The sequence below is a fragment of the Pinus tabuliformis genome, chromosome 7, assembly GCF_031772625.1.
Source record: "Pinus tabuliformis cultivar Carrire ecotype Pingquan chromosome 7, CPIR1, whole genome shotgun sequence".
Classification (NCBI taxonomy): Eukaryota; Viridiplantae; Streptophyta; class Pinopsida; order Pinales; family Pinaceae; genus Pinus; species Pinus tabuliformis.
This window is the reverse complement of record NC_142293.1, coordinates 2,133,382-2,149,743: the sequence shown is the minus strand read 5'-3', so window position 1 is coordinate 2,149,743 and position 16,362 is coordinate 2,133,382. Positions and strand designations below refer to the sequence as shown.

Genomic DNA, 16,362 nt, shown 5'->3' with positions numbered 1-16,362 from the left:
GAAAAACTTGGCTTCCGGCTCAGGTTTTTCGCCCCTTTTTCTTTTCGACTTTGCGCCATTCTCCCACCGTGGGCTCAGTCCAGACAATGACTAACTGAGTTGTTTCATTTTGTTGTCCAGTTTCTTTATCTGAATCTGATGTATCTGAATGATGCTGCCGTTTGATGCCTCCCATGCTTTGATCCACGCTTGTCATCTGATGCTGGGTCTCTGTCTGGGAAGAAAGTGGCTGTTGCTCTTTGTTTACTACTGTAGTTTCCTTTTGGGTCTCTAGATCAACCTCCTCTATGATTGTATCGTCCTCCTCTTCTTCTGTTTCTGCATCTTCTGATACTGTGGGTACTTTCTTTTCCTCGGTTTTCTTCTTTATGACATTGTCTATGTTCTGCTATCCTTTATGCTTCCTTTGTTGTGGCTTGTTCTTGTTTTGGCTTTTGCATGCATTGAACAAATGACCTGTTTGTTGACATCCCCTGCATCTGAATGCTGTGTTCTCATAGTCCAAAGATTGTTTCCATTGTGTATTGTTGAAGTTCAGGATGATGCTTTCTGGTAATCCCTGGCTGAGATCTACCTCGACGCAAATTCTAGCAAATGTAAAGATCCCTTTTAGATGTCTCTCTGTGTCTATCTTTAACATTCTTCCGAGAGCACTTCCTATGACTGCTAGGGAAGAAAAGTGCCAAAAATGCATCGGAAGATTATGTAGCCTTACCCATACCGGCATTTTTGATACCACCATGGAGTTTGGGTCAAACTCCGGGAACCAGGGGGTAACAAATAATCCCGCACTGCCCCAGAACCATGGTCCTTCAGTGAGGACTTTATCCCTCTCTTCTTCGACTCGAAAGACTACTATGAAGAATCCTTTCGAGCATAGCTGAATCCGGCAGTTTTTTGTCCATGTCATGTGTATCCATTGGTACAATGCATCCGATCTAGGCCAGAAGCCGTTAAATCTACAAATGATTGCATGTTTTTGTAGATCTGTGAAAATGCCCTTTACCTCTGGGATATCCAGCAGAATGGAGGGGCTCGCTGGTGCTTCATCTACGATATACTGCCCTGGGGGGGTGTTTTCATTTGCATGTTCTTTCCCTTTTTGAGTTCCTGTCCCCTTTGCTGCATCTCTGTAGGATCCAGTGGGTTTTGATGTAGATCCCTTTGATCCACCTCGCAGCCGAAGATTGAGAATAACAGTTGAATCTTTTGCAACCCTGTAATGCTGGAGGGGGTGTTGATCCTGCATGCATAACCCAGAAAATAATAGGTTTTGTGATGCAGCTGGAATGCCCAGTCTTACCTGTATCTCTTTTTTTAAATCCAATACTGTCATCCGTGCATAGATCTACACACAAAAGTGCCTTTCGTCTGTTGATCTAACAAAGATTTGTTTCGGATCTGCTATGTCTGCCTTGTTCTGGTTCCTTGTTAATATTTGTTGCGCTGCCGAAGGGATAGGGACCTCGTAGCCCATATCCCAACTCCCCCGCGAACCTGAATCCCTACTCCACCCCATACTTGTTTTATGGCTTTGACAAGACCGCCCTAGATCTGCAAAAAGAAGCCCCGGCGGACCAAAACGAGCCTTGAAAGCTGGCGTGCTCCTCTTTTCTTCGTATTCCAAAACAGAGTTTCCATATCTATGCAGTGTGTTCTTGAGTACGGCCGTATCAAACCAGAACAGGATAAGAACTGTTTGATTTGGAATAATAAACTCCAGCCAGAGGGTTTTCGTTGCCGCCGTGAGGTAGACCATCTGCGAATAGGATCGCCCCAGACGCCGTTTGATGAGATTTGTTTCGAAAGAGACCTTCCCATCCGCCGATCCAGACCAGAAAACGTGTGATTGAATACGCCTCACTCCCCCCGGCCTATGAAAAGGGATGTCCAACAAACCCCTGAGTAAATCGAAATGCGGCAAAGAAGGGATAATAACCTCAGAAGCCTGATTGTTTTGATTTGAAACCCTTGGCTCCTTTCCATTAGTGGCGCCGGTCCAGATCCTGAGAGTTCCATCGGGCGATGAGGATCTTGCATGCAGCCACCAGTAGTTTCCAGCCACGACAAAAACTTTTGGGATGGCGGCATCGTTTGGATCTGCAGCGTCGAAACAAACGGCTGCCACTGAACCTGCAGCATCGAACGATACTGTGAAGGCGGCAGCGACCGAGTATGGGCCTGCAGAAAACCTAGGTTCACATCCTCCCGCCATCGTCCTCCCCAAAATTCTCATGTATCCCATAACACAACCTATGATGAGTTAATTCATAGTGGATTGTTTCTGAATTGCATAGTAGTGTGATTTTGCTTTAGAGGAATATTTAATTTTAGTCTTAAATTTTGAACTCTTGAGATTAAAAAAATGATTCTTAGTATAAGGAAATAAGTACTACTTTTTAATATAGTAGTTATATTTGTGATGTTTTTGTATATACTTTATTTATGGTTTTATTTGTACATTTTTCAGCCCATCGTTATGAAATGTTGTCATCAAGAGTTCTGTTTTTGTGTGGTTAATAAGCTTAACAATTCGACAAAATCCAATAGCAAGGATTAAATAATGTTAGGCATGACCATGAAAATGTATCAAATAACCCATGGATATGAGAACACCAAATGACTGGAAACATTAAATATAAAGAGATTCCTTGACCTTATTATTTTTCTTTTTTAATTTTATTTTAATAAGGTTGCAAATTTGGTGTGGAGGGGGTCATGGTGTGTCCAAAACACCAACCTTCACTCTTTCACAGTGATCTGCAACATAGTGAAAACATAAATGTGCTAATCACATTTTCAAATGAGCTTAGCAATCAGGTAGCATAGAAAATCAAATACATAAATACAAGTGCAATAATATACACATTTTCATTAATTAGATGACATAAAACATATGAAACTTTGTGTTCTTAGCACTCAACTATCTTGGCTCACGATAAACTTCTACACATTCTCCTCATTGTAAAGAAACTAGCTAACCTACTCCCATGGTTACCATCCTCTTTTTCTCAAGTTCATTGTCTCGTTCTGAGTTGTTCATTGCATTTATGTGTCTTCAACTTCCACTTTTGATGACTCAACGTCTTTTGGGTACTGCAAATCCACAATCAAGTCTTCGATTTCATTTTGCAACCTTTCAATTTCCCTTGGTACTATGTTATGTTGTCATGTGTGTTCTTCCCATAGCATCCTTACACTCTTGCACTCCACCTTTGACACATTCTTGTTAACTTCATCTTCTGTCATGCCATCTATTCCATGCATGTCACATACTTTTGCACCTAAACTAGGTTCTACACCTTCATTTTGTTGCACTTACATTTCTTTGCTTGCACATCCATTTGTCATTCTTTTCTTCTATCTTGCACTCAAATTTAGGATATTCAAGGGTGATCCAACATAGAAGTTTATGATATTTTACAAGAAAATAATATCGGTAAGCTCTTAACAATCTTATATAGGTTATTTATCATTGAATGTGTTTTCAAACCATCTTTTTAATGATTTTGTTAAACGTTTTTTAAAATATAGTCATTGAATGCTTAGTGTGATAATATTGCTTGAGATTAAGATGAATCAATACAATGTAATGTGTTAAAAAATGAAGAAATTCAATAGTATAGAACCACACCCTTTTTTTCAATTGAAAAACATGGTCAAATACAATATACATCATTTATTGTATCCAAGTAGACATCCATACCCATGTAAACAAAATCAATGAAACTGGTGATGTTATAAGAATAAAAGAAAAACAATGGCCCATAATAACTTGGTGCTGGAGAAAATATTCTCCCTTTGCATGAGAATTGAATTTTATCATGGTAGAATGATATTCATGATAGAAGGGAATTCATCATTTGAATGACCATGAACCAAAAAATAAGATTAGGTAATTATAATTGTTTTGAAGAGTTGAAGCATCCTAATGTTATCATTATAGGTTACAAATCCTTTTTGTCCCTCATGAGGAGAAGCATGAATATCAAACGATAATAACATAGGGTGACATTTTTTTTTTTTTTGGTAGGTAAGCACCCACAGGGGATTTGAACCAGTGACCTATCGTAAGGAGTGCCTTAACAGTGCACCCATTCACCGTTAATCCAAAGCCCTGTGGGCTCATAGGGTGACATTTTCTAATCAACCAATGTTTCTTTTATATATTAACCAGTTTATATGTATTTCTTAATTATATTTGAGTCATAATATGAAAATAGGATCCAACTATTGAGGTACAATATGGGTCACTTACGTCAAAGTTTATATGTTTGTATGTAACAAAGAATTAATACAAAGATGTATGTAGACAAATAAGAAAACTATAAAATCATGTATTTGAATATATGCATGATATATATTTCTAGAGTTTACTTTTCTTAAAGAACATGAATCTCTCAAATAAATGCCTAGATTGCAATATTCAAATTTCCCAGCCCAATAATATATATGTTTGCTTTATCTCTAAACTCCCCAATACGAGGATGATATGGAGTAGAGATGTGGAGCTTTAGTCATCTCAACTATGATACCTACTTTCATTGACAAACACAAGTGTACAGTGCAAGAGTTTTGTAACTTCTACCTTCTTGTTCCACTAGTCAAACATTTTTAATAGAGTGAAGTCCCATTGAAAAGAAGAAAACCACAATCTAGTTAGATTGGATACTTAACTCCTATATGGCTTCTAGAAATATATATTTTTTCTTAATAAGCTAGATCTCTTCTTTTCATACCACATATTTTTGGTATTCAATAGCATGAATACAAGATTTTGATAGAGTACAATTATTACAAGATTGCCCATTCATTTCTTGTACCAAATTGATTCATGTTTTTATATGATTTATGTATGTAGTTTCTATTACATATTATATATTGATTATAATTTTTTATTCTAAATTGATTTATTTATTGTTTTCCTTGATTGTTTTTAACATTTCCAATTTGGAGGAATTAGATTTTTGGAAGCTTTTTTTCAATAGTCTCCTAGATTTTGCATCATTGATTTAGTTTGTGAGTTTATAATTCATGTAAAATAAGGTTATAATTATACTAGTTTGCAAAATAATATTTTGCAACAAGTGATTGCTAGAATATTAACCCACAACGCAAGGTTGCAAGAATGTTAGTTTCATGATGTTGTATTGTGGGGTATGTTGATATCACAATATAGTGTTGTAAGGTATACCACAACTATAATGATAACATGATCACATTAAGGAAACCAAGATTGCATTCACAATGAGATAGCAACAATTTTTTAATAAAGTTACAAGCTAGTTGAGTTAATCAACTTTGTTATTGTGGGATAGAGTGAGAAACACACTAAAGTGAAATAAAGCATAATAACATAAAATAACATAAAGTAGAAGTGATTTTGTTAATGCCCATGTTTAATATTTAATTGACCATTATAATTTGACATTTACTTTAACACACCCTCTTATTGGTTAACCTATTAACTACACCAAGCTTATTTTGGAATTTTACATATTTTTTAAGACCCAAAGACTTGGTGAAAATGGCTTTAGTTTGGTCTTCTATGGGGTAGTATTGGAACTCAATAGATCCATCCTCTAAATGTTTGCTGAAGTGGCAGTGTATTTCAACATGCTTGGTATGCTCATGGAACATTGGATTCTTGGCTAGTTTTAGCACCCCCTTAATTTCCATTAAATAAGGAGATCGGCTCTATCTGTTGCATCTTCATGTCTTAAAGCATCATCTTAAGCTAAACTATCTTACATGCTCATTTCAGTACTCAATATTTTTCTTTTGTTGATGAAAGGGCTATTGCATGTTGCTTCTTATTGGTCCATGTGATTGCAATTGTGCCAAGGTTGAAGACATATCCAGAGGTGGAATTTCTATCATCCTCACAACCTGCCTGATCTATATTTATATACATACACAACCCAGGGCCTCTGTTTCTATTGTGCCAAAATATAGTGTTCCTTTCACATATCTCAAACTCTATTGCAATCCAATGCTCTACCTTGTATTGTTGATTGTTCCTTGGCACTTTAGAATTGGGTCTATGTCTAAGAACACGATCACAGACACGCTAAAATGCCACAACACGAGTGCTTTGCACAACAAAAAATGCACAACTGTGAATTAATGTAGTACACAAGACAATTTTTCAACCCCAAACTTGTTATATTATAACACAACAAACATAGGGTTCTCGTACCAGGGATCATGGCCCTTACAATTAGCCATGATACAAGAACAACTAGGGCTTGATGTCAACAACTTATGACAACCAATCTACCCTTGAACAAGACACACTTGACTTGCTGAAGGAAATATCGACTCAGCCCTTCTAGTCCATGTACCTTAAACACCTAGTAGGTCCTTTGCCACCTCTTTTGCTGCACACAAGTACTTTTGCAACTTTAGAATGTTTGCATCATTAGCTAAACAATCCGCCTCTATCAATGCATTGTTGCTACAATAAGATTGAACTTAGGCAACACAAAACTGTCCTCTAGCAACCCTCTTGCTCCTCCAAGATTGTCTGCTCTTAGGTTCTTCAAAGTCTACCCTCTTATCAACAATATTCCCACTTGCACTCACTGAACTAGGGCATCACCCAACAATCCTCTTGACTGACTTCTTGCTACTCCAAGATATTAGTCCTTAGGGCACACAATCATCTACCTTTTATCAGTAGTTTGGCTCATCAAACATACTGAACAAATAATTTTACGAGGCAACCCTCACACCAATGATCAACCACTTGCATTCACTTAACTTAGGGCTAATACTTGATGTCCAAATAACACCAAATGAATAGGCTTACCTCACCATCAACCCAACACTTCTTCTCCTCAAGAACTCGACCAATTTTCCTTCTTGCCACCTCTGCTCAACTAGCAAGAAACTCGTTTCCGTGATCAATAAGATCAGTTCCAACAACTTGCACTGTCCTAGTAACCCATCCACCATCTCAGGGAACTCAGGCCTCACTTTATAGCCCTAAACTCACATAATATCAGACCTTATTATTTTCGCTACTCTTCAAGAGAGCTCAACCCGCACTTGCCTTTGTTCCCGGCTCCAATAGAGGGTCTCGTCCCCACCTTAAATAGAGATATATTTAATATTAGACGCAAACTAATCACAGTGTCAGACCACTGTAATTTTCGACCTTCTCATACTTATTTTCCACAACTTCAGATGCACACTCTTATAGTCTTTGATTACAAAACCATGCATAGAATTTCAGCTAACTTCCCTCCCCTTGACCTGTACCAGAACATTAGACAAACAAAACCAAAACATGTCCTTCTTCTCATATCTAGCTCGACTCCTGTGGTCAACGACTACCTTTGCTTATCTTTGCTTGAGAATATATGCTCTTGTGATGTGCTTAAATTAACTTGACCTCATCTCTATTTATAGTGATCTAGGTGGTGTCCCTTTCCACCAAGAGTCATGATTTATGCACAAGCCAACCTAAGCAAAACTTGCTCAACCACCGTTTGCCATAGAAATAAAATCCTTTTCATTTATCTTTCACCACATCATTGAATCCTTAGGTGCCCCTTAGCCTTTCAAGGGTGCCCCACATGTTTTCAATGATTAAACCATCAATTTCCATCTTGGTCTTGCGTCCACAACTTTGGGTACAAAACTTACCTCTTGGGTACATTTCCCACGAAGCTCCATTTTTGTGGGTTAGGTCTTCACAAACCTAGTACCCCAAGGGTTGTGGGAGTACCTCCCAAGCTACACTTTCAATACTCCCTCTTAGTGAGGGAGGTACTTTCACCACTCAGACGTATCTCATCATTGTCGCGACACTAGCCCAATCTTTGGCATTCACCACTGCAGCATACTCTGTAGAATGAACCACACTATCATCGGTAGTGTCTCTGCTACCAGAAGCTTCTCACTTGTTCTTCTTCTGAAATGATTTCAAGACATTCCACGATTCCCTCTTCCAATTGTATAAGCCCCCTTACTCCCAACTGACAATGCACTCTTCTTGGGTTGTAGATTCTCCCTCTGTACCTGCATAATCCTGCTCGAACTCAACTCCCTCTGAGTCTCAAGAACTTACTTCTTTCCTTGCTTTCCCATCAGTGGATATAGACCATGCTCCCTAACTTTAATGATAGCTCCAACAAAGTTGGATCCTCTGGGCCTGAGCTTCACTTTCCCATCTTGGAAAATCTCTTCAAACCCCTTCACCTCGATCACTGAGACAAACAACATGTTGTCCTTGAGTTCTAGTATCCATAGTTCATCAGGAACTCATAACAACCCACTTGACTTCGTTGAATGACACAACACCTGATCCTATTATCGCTTTCTGACTCTTGTTGCCATCCTCCATGTGCAATTTTGAGTCCCATTCAGTTAGAGTCTTAAAAACTTCATGCAAACTTGTCATATGCTTCGACGCTCCACTATACACGTACCATGCAATCTCGTTGATGGCACCCTTGGAGAAATGAGAAACTAGAGCAAAAGGATGTAGCAACACCAACTACTTCCTTCCCCTTCCTCTTCTCATTGTCTCCCTTCTTTTTCTGCGGACACTGGCTGGAATAATGACCATATTTGCCACATGTATAACACTTCAACTTGCTCAAGTCCTTCTTTTCCTTGCCCTTCATCTTCCCTGCAAGAGCCACATTATCATTAGAAGTATTCTTCTTCTTGTGAAGGTCCTCATCTCACAGTTCTTCCTAGATGAAGTCATACCATAACTTTTTCCAATCTAGTAGCTTATCACAAACGACAATCTCTTATTACCTTCGCTGCACTTCAGGTACCTCAACCCTTTCTTACCTTTGTTCCTAGCTCCAATAGAGGGTCTCAAACCACCTTAAATATATTTCGGCCTAGACACAAACCTATCACAATTTTGGACCAATGTAATTTTTTGCCTTCTCACAAATATTTTCCACAATTTTGAATATACACTCTTGTAGTCTTTGATCATGAAACCATGCACATAATTTCATCCAACTTTTGTCCTCGTGCCTTGTACTAGAACATGAGACAAAACAAAACCAAAACATGTCTTTCTTCTCCTATCTAGCTTGGCTCCTAAGGTCAACGACTACCTTGACTTGTCTTTGCTTGAGAATGTGATGTGCCTAAATGAACTTGACCTCATCTCTATTTATAGTGATCTAGATTGTGTCCCTTTCCACCAAGGGTCATGACTTATGCACAAGCAGAGCTAAAAAAAACTTGCTCAACCACCATTTTCCATAGAAATAAAATCCATTGCATTTATCTCTCACCACATCATTGAAGCCTTAGGTGCCCCTTAGCCCTTCAAGGTTGCCCCACACGCTTTCAATGATTAAACCATCAATTTCCACCTTGGTCTTGCGCCCACAACTTTGGGTACAAAACCAACCTCTTGTGTACATTTCTGACGAAGCTCCATTTTCATGGGTCAGCTCTTCACAAACCCAGTACCCCAAGGGTTGTGGGAGTACCTCCCAAGCTACACATTTCAATACTCCCTCTTAGTGAGGGCGATACTTCCACCACTCAGAAGTATCTCGTCATTGTCAGTGACACTAGCCCAATCTCTGCTGTTCACCACTACTGCATACCCTATGGAATGAACCACATTATCATTGGTAGTGTCTCTGTCGCCAAAAGCTTCTCTCTTTTTTTTTCTCCTGAAATGCTTTAAGGCCATTCCACAGTTCCTTCCTGCCAACTATAGAAGTCCTCTTACTCCCAATCGACAATGCACTCTTCTTGGGTTGCAAATTCTCCCTCTGAATCTGCATTCTCTTGCTCGAACTCGACCCCTTATGAGTCTCAGGAACTTGCTTCTTCCCTTGATATATAGGCTTTCCCATTAGTCGATATAGATCATGCTCCCTAACTCCAATGATAGCTCTAGAAAAGTTAGAGCCTCTGGGCTTGAGCTTCGCTTTCCCATCCTAGAAAATATCTTCAAACCCCTTCACCTCGATCACTGAGGTAGAAGAAACACTGTACTGAGCTCCAACACCCAAAATAATCATGAAATCGTAATAACCCACCTAACTCCATCTTGAATGGCACAACACCTAATACTCTAATCACTTTTTGACTCTTGTCGCCAACCTCCATGTGCTACTTTGAGTCCCATTTAGTTAGAGTCTCAAAAACTTCACGCGAACTTGTTGTATGTTTTGATGCTTTGCTATCCATGTACCATGCAGTCTCGTCGATGGCACCCTTAGAGAAATGAGAAACTAGAGCAAAATCCTCTTCCAACCTTATGAAGAGGTCATCCAACAAAGAAGATGTAGCAACACCAACTACTTCTTCCCCTTCCTCTTCTCATAGTCTACCTTTTTTTTCTGCGAACACTTGCTCGAATAATGACCATATTCGCCACATGTATAACACTTCAACTTGCTCAAGTCCTTCTTTTCCTTTCCCTTCATATTCCTGTAAGAGCTACGTTATCATCCAAAGTCTTCTTCTTCTTATGAAGGTCTCGTCTCACAGTTCTTCTAGGATGAAGTCATCCCATAAACTATTCCAATTTGGAAGCTTATCACGAGAAACAATCCCTTTGATAAAAAAATTCCATTCCTTGGTAAATCCCTTCAAAGTAGTCCTCACCAGCTCAAACTATGGAACGCTATCTTCGATGGAAGTAAGCTCATCACGAACTTGAGTAATCCTCGTCAGATACTGAGCCACACCTTCTCCATCCAACATCTTGGTGTTCTTCAACTTATCTCTTAGTACCTGCGACCAATTCTCGTTCTTGTTCTGGAACAAATCTCGAAGAGATTTCCACATCTCATGGGAAGTGTTCTTCCTAGTTAGTGAGGTATCAAGTGATCTTTGACATCATATAGGATGATTGACTTCACTTTTGTATCCAGCGCTTTGTAAACTTACAAATCCTTAGGGTATGTTGGTTTATTGATCTCTTTGTCAGCGAAATCCAAACTCTTGTTCACCAACAAAACGAACTTAATCCTTTCCTTCCAAGGAATATAGTTAGACAACCCATACTCAAACCAGTGATCAACTTTACCATGCTACTAGTCCTTCAACAACAAGGTAACTAAATCCCTCTCGAGCTATATATTGTGCACACTCTAATTCAACTGTCTCAACATGTGCATATTTGATCTCAGTTTTAGTGAGATTCTGACTGAGATAATAAATCACATGTTCGCTGCTAGAGTCATCTTCTTGAACTAACACCATGCCAATGGGGGCATTAGATGCAACTAGGTATATTAAGTAATCCCAATGATAATCAGGGGGATGCAATAATGATGCATTAGTCAATGCGTGTTTTAATGCATCAACATCTTTTTGAGAAAGCTCATACCAAACAAATGGAATGCCCTTTTTCAACAGTAGGGTAAAACCCTGGGTTAGTTCAACATAGTTATGGATGAATCTACGCAAAAAGTTTGTTTCCCTTGCAAACTCTAGAGTTGGCGAAGACTAGAAGGAGCAGACAAGTTCAGAATTACCTCTACCTTAAGGGGATCGACAAAAATGCCTTCTTTCGAGACTATGAATTCTAGAAGTCAATTGAATTGTACGAAAAAAAATGCATTCGTGCGGATTCAAACGAATATTGTAGTGCTTGCATCTAATGAAAATTGCTTTCAAATGCAACGGGTGATCCTTCCTTTTCATTGAATGAGCTGGAATGTCATCTAAATAGGGTTGAACAATATGTTTGATATCATGAAATGCATAAGATATTGCTCGTTGAAAAGTTGCGCCAACATTTTTCAAGCCAAATGGGAGTTTGTGATAGGAAAAGTTTCCCCATGGACAAATAAATGCAGTTTTACGCTGATCGACAGGGAGTATTTTTATTTGATTGTAACAAAAAAAACCATCTGTGAAAGAGAAAATCTCATTTTCAGAACAATCATCAACAATTTGATCGATATACGGGGTTGGATAGTTGTCTTTAGGATATGCTTTATTAATATCCCTGTAATCGACACATGCTCGAATAGTTCTTTGATTTTTATGAATAGGTATGATATTTGATACCCAATCAGTTAAAGGAACGGGGTAAATGAATCTTGCCTTTATTAGTTTCTCAACCTCAGTTTTTATAGTGGCAACATTTCGTGGATGCACCATCCGTAGTCTTTGCTTTATAGGCTTGGTATCCTGGTAAGCCTTGATTTCATGTATTACAATACTAGGGTCGATACCTGGCATTTCTTTGTAAGACCAGGAAAAAATGTCGTGGAATTCCTAAAATAGGGCTTTATATGTCTGAATCTCTTCTAAAGAACAAGAAGCTCCTATATGAATATTTTCAGTAATTCCTGGTTTCACCGAGATGTCTATTGGTACCGTTGCCGATATGTTTCCTAAATTCTTCTCAGAATCAGAAGAAAGGATAGTTATGGGACATTGAGGATCAGTAATAATCTCTGATGAAAACATAGATGAGAAATTATTCTCAATTTTGTCAAGACAAGGTAAGAAAGATGAGCGATGATGATGATCGTCCCATGGAATTTCATCCAAAGTCATTACTTCCATAATACCTTCATCAGTTAAAAATTATTTATCAAAAGGATCAGACATTGAAATTGGTTCCAGACGTGACAAATGAGAATATTCATCGATGATCGTATTCATTCGATCATTTTCAGATGTTGATGGGTTGGAAAAAGATTGGACTGCCTGATAAGCCAACTCAAAAGGACTAAGAGGCATCTCATTGCCGTATAAGGTTAATTTCGACTCTAAAGGCACTTTCCAAGGATCCAAAGATTCAAAAGTACTTGATGTAATCATATTAACCTGGGCAACATTATGAGGAGGATTTGGTGGAGGGAATGCAAAAGTTCCCATTAAAGATGAGTCTTTAAGAAGACCAACACCAACTTCTTCATACGGAGTAGTCGATTTTCCAACAAAAGGAATACTACCAGTAGAATTAGGGTCTGAAGTGTAATAGGACAATTGGTCTACTTTCACAAATTTTCCTTTGTGAGGAAACATTATCATTTGAAAAAATGACGAGACCACTACTGACATGGCATAAGTCCAACTTCGTCCAAGTAAAATGTTATAGTCAAGTTGAGCATCAACAACCTCAACTTCAACTGTTTTACCTTCTATTTCTATAGGTAAATCATTTAAAATTCCAAAAGGGTGAAAACCTCTTCCATCAAAGGCTTTCAAAGTTGTGGGAGACTGATTGATTGTTGGAGAGCCTAAAGCTTTCCAACAAGCAATGGACATAATACATGTAGATGCTCCTTCGTCAATTACTGTCCAAAAAACCCGTCTAGTTTTGACATGGACTGGTATCTAAAAAGCCAGTTGATGTGGGAGTCGCGGTACATGATTTTCGAGATAAAAAACAATTAAATTAGAGTCCTGCGGATCTGTTTCTCCAATAATTGATAAAAGTAACTTACTTTGTGTTGGACAAGTCTGTAGCACTTCAAGAGCCAACATCACTGAAGGTGACATAGCCAAATCTTCAACAATGTTGTAATTTTGAGCATCCCTAGCATGCGGGTTAAAGGCTAACTTTCGAAGAACACCCTTCGGGGGCAGTGGAATTACCATATCAAGGTTAGGTTTTTCAATGTGTAATGGTTCAGAAGTAGGAGGAGTAGATGTGGAAGTTTGACTAGGTGAACTGGAATCATCTCCATCTTCGATAGGACGTTTTGATCCATAGTCTTTAGATCTCGTTGCTACCATAACTTGCGAAGACATCATCATGATATCTGCCAATGTGGAGGAGGAAGATTGGTTATGAGAAACCATTTTACTGTCTTGAGGAGGGAAAGGGTCCTTCAAAACAGTTGGGGTGGGTGAACCTTTAATGAATTTAGAAACTTCGACGCGATGAGGGCACTCCTTAGTGTAATGATCTTCATCACAAATTAGACAAGGATAACGAGGTTTCTTATTTTCATCAAATGGTTCTTTCTTGTTTGATTTCTCCTTAGGAGAAGTGTCTTGTTTAGCTTTTCCTTTTCCCTTTTTTACCTCCAGATTGCTTATTTTTTCCAGTAGATGATTCTACGACGTTTATTTCAGAAGTAATTTTAGGAGAAGGATCTTCTTCGGGTGAATCAGATAAAGCCAAAATCTGAGTTTTCTTAGAGTTATTCTTTTTATTCTTAGATTTTTGGCTCACAGAACCAATCATACCATCAACGACATGTGATCCTGTAAGGGTTGGGTTGGTTTGACCAGGACGAGGAAAATTTGGGATCTTCTCATACAAAGTGCCAGATTGAGTATAAACAAGATCCAAGTATTGGGCACGAGCAATAACTTGCTCCTCAGTTACAATGGCCCCCTTGGAAACATCTTCTGTAATTACCCGCAAAAGAGATTTTATGAACCATGTGGCCAAAATATGGTCTGGGATATAAACTTTAACCAAACAACATCTTCGTCTCCATTCATGAATGTGATATGATATATAGGTGGACGTTTACGGTTTTAAAGAGGTTAAAAGTTTAGTTCCATTATCGTATCGAATGGGTAATTAAAAATGTGTCAAAAAAGCAGTAGCAAGGGCGTTGAATGTACCGAAGGAAGCTCACGGTAATTCTACATACCATTTGGCTACTGAACCAGTTAAGGTTCGTTGAAAAAGTCGTAATCTAATAGAATCATCGATTAATGAGTTCGATGCACACCAAAGATGATAAGTCATAACATGATTTGATGGGTCTTCTCCCGATTTACCTTCAAATTTAGGAATATCATTGGGCAACTTCGTAGGGATTGCCGACCAATACGGTAAATAGTAAATAGGATCATTTGTTAAATAAGATAGGTCCAGTAAATGAAAAGTTGCAATAAATGGTAACTGACGGTTAGGATCTTGTTGCGTGTATTGATAACCCCGAGGGACGAGTCCTGTTCCAGGAGGAGAATATCCAAGATATCCTGGAATAGCCTGAGAAGTTGGAATTTTCATACCTCCTGGATATTCAGGATGAGCCATACCGGTTTGTGGTTGAATAGGTACTTGAAAAGTATGACCGGGGTACGGTTGATTATGGAAAAGAGGACCCTTAACCATTTGACCCTAAATAAAATGTCCTTGAAAGGGTTGATTCTGGTACGGTTGACCTTGAAAGAATTGATTTTGAAAAGGTTGGCCTTGAAAAAACTGACTCTGAGGTTGACCTTGCAGAACCTGCCCTTGAAACGACGTTTGCACATATGGTATACTAGATTGCACCATAGGTATTTGGGGTATAGACTGAATCATAGAAGAAATTTGATAAGAAGATACCTGAGGAATAGTCTGAGTAATTGGTTGTATCATTACTTGAGATGAAATGGGAACAATTACCTGTGATACTCCTGGAATGGGAGTTCGTGGTGAACTCATAACTAGAGTTTGAACAAATATTGGCACAACAAACTAAACTGGGTTTTGTGGAGTACTCGAGATTGGTTGCTGAACAGGTGTCGATGGATAACCCTAAAAAGGTTGTTGGACTTGAATAGGAATGCCTTGAACATGCATTGCATGGATAGGCTGTCTGATAGGCTGAACAGGTTGATAATAAGGCACTTGAGGAGAAATTGGCAATGACTGTTGGTTATATGATGCATTCCAGATAGTGTTGATTCCAGGGAAAACAATACTAACAATGGTGTTGGGTCAGGAAAAAGGTATGTTTTCTCCTTGTAAATAGATTTATTCAGCATTTATCCTTACATGATTATCTTTGTTTATGGATAAAAGTAAGGGAAATAACAACTAAAGTTGGGTAAAAGAACTTGGTAACAAATTAGATAAATCTAGCACGAGAAACTGACTTTTTACTATCTTTATGTGCAGAAGACGGGGATTGGACGATGGCTATTCAATCGACAGAGAAACAACAACCCGTAAAAGGAAAAGATAACGTCTGAGGTAGGAAATATAGTGGAAGACTGGGTAGGCCGATGCTATTTTATGACAGAATCAGATTGAGTACTGCGAAATCCTCAGGATTCCTTGATCTTGAGGATTCACTTTTATCTATTTACTTTTCTAAATGTTATATATAAGGCCAAAAGGCAAACTAAAAGGAGTTCAGAATTTCACAGTTTGTAATTATTCTTTTGGGACATATAATACTGTTATCTTGATGATGTTGTAACTTGGTTGCTTGTTTTAATGAAGAAAGACTGCATTTAATTCATACTTATATTCTAAGTATCTCTTAGCAGAAACTTCTGGCGACTCTGGGACCAGTCAAGAGAAGATCTACTGCTTCACCCGTGTTATAATATTTTCTATTTATTATTGATTGTTTATTAATATTAAGTTAATATCATTTTTCTTACCGTGAGGACTGACGATTCTGATTTATATTCGTTGTTCATTTAGATTTAGATTTAGCCGTG

General features: G+C 38.4%; 1 protein-coding gene across 1 annotated transcript in view; it reads left to right on the top strand.

Moving 5' to 3' along the window:
* The window catches only part of LOC149244848 (3-dehydrosphinganine reductase TSC10A-like), an 83,427-nt gene extending 67,498 nt beyond the window's left edge, over window positions 1-15,929 (top strand). The window contains exon 4 of the mRNA XM_089457569.1: window positions 15,812-15,929. Coding sequence (XP_089313695.1) covers window positions 15,812-15,878 — 67 coding nt within the window. The 3' untranslated portion in view covers window positions 15,879-15,929. The remainder of the gene's footprint in view (window positions 1-15,811) is intronic.
* The last annotated feature ends 433 nt before the right edge of the window (window positions 15,930-16,362 follow it).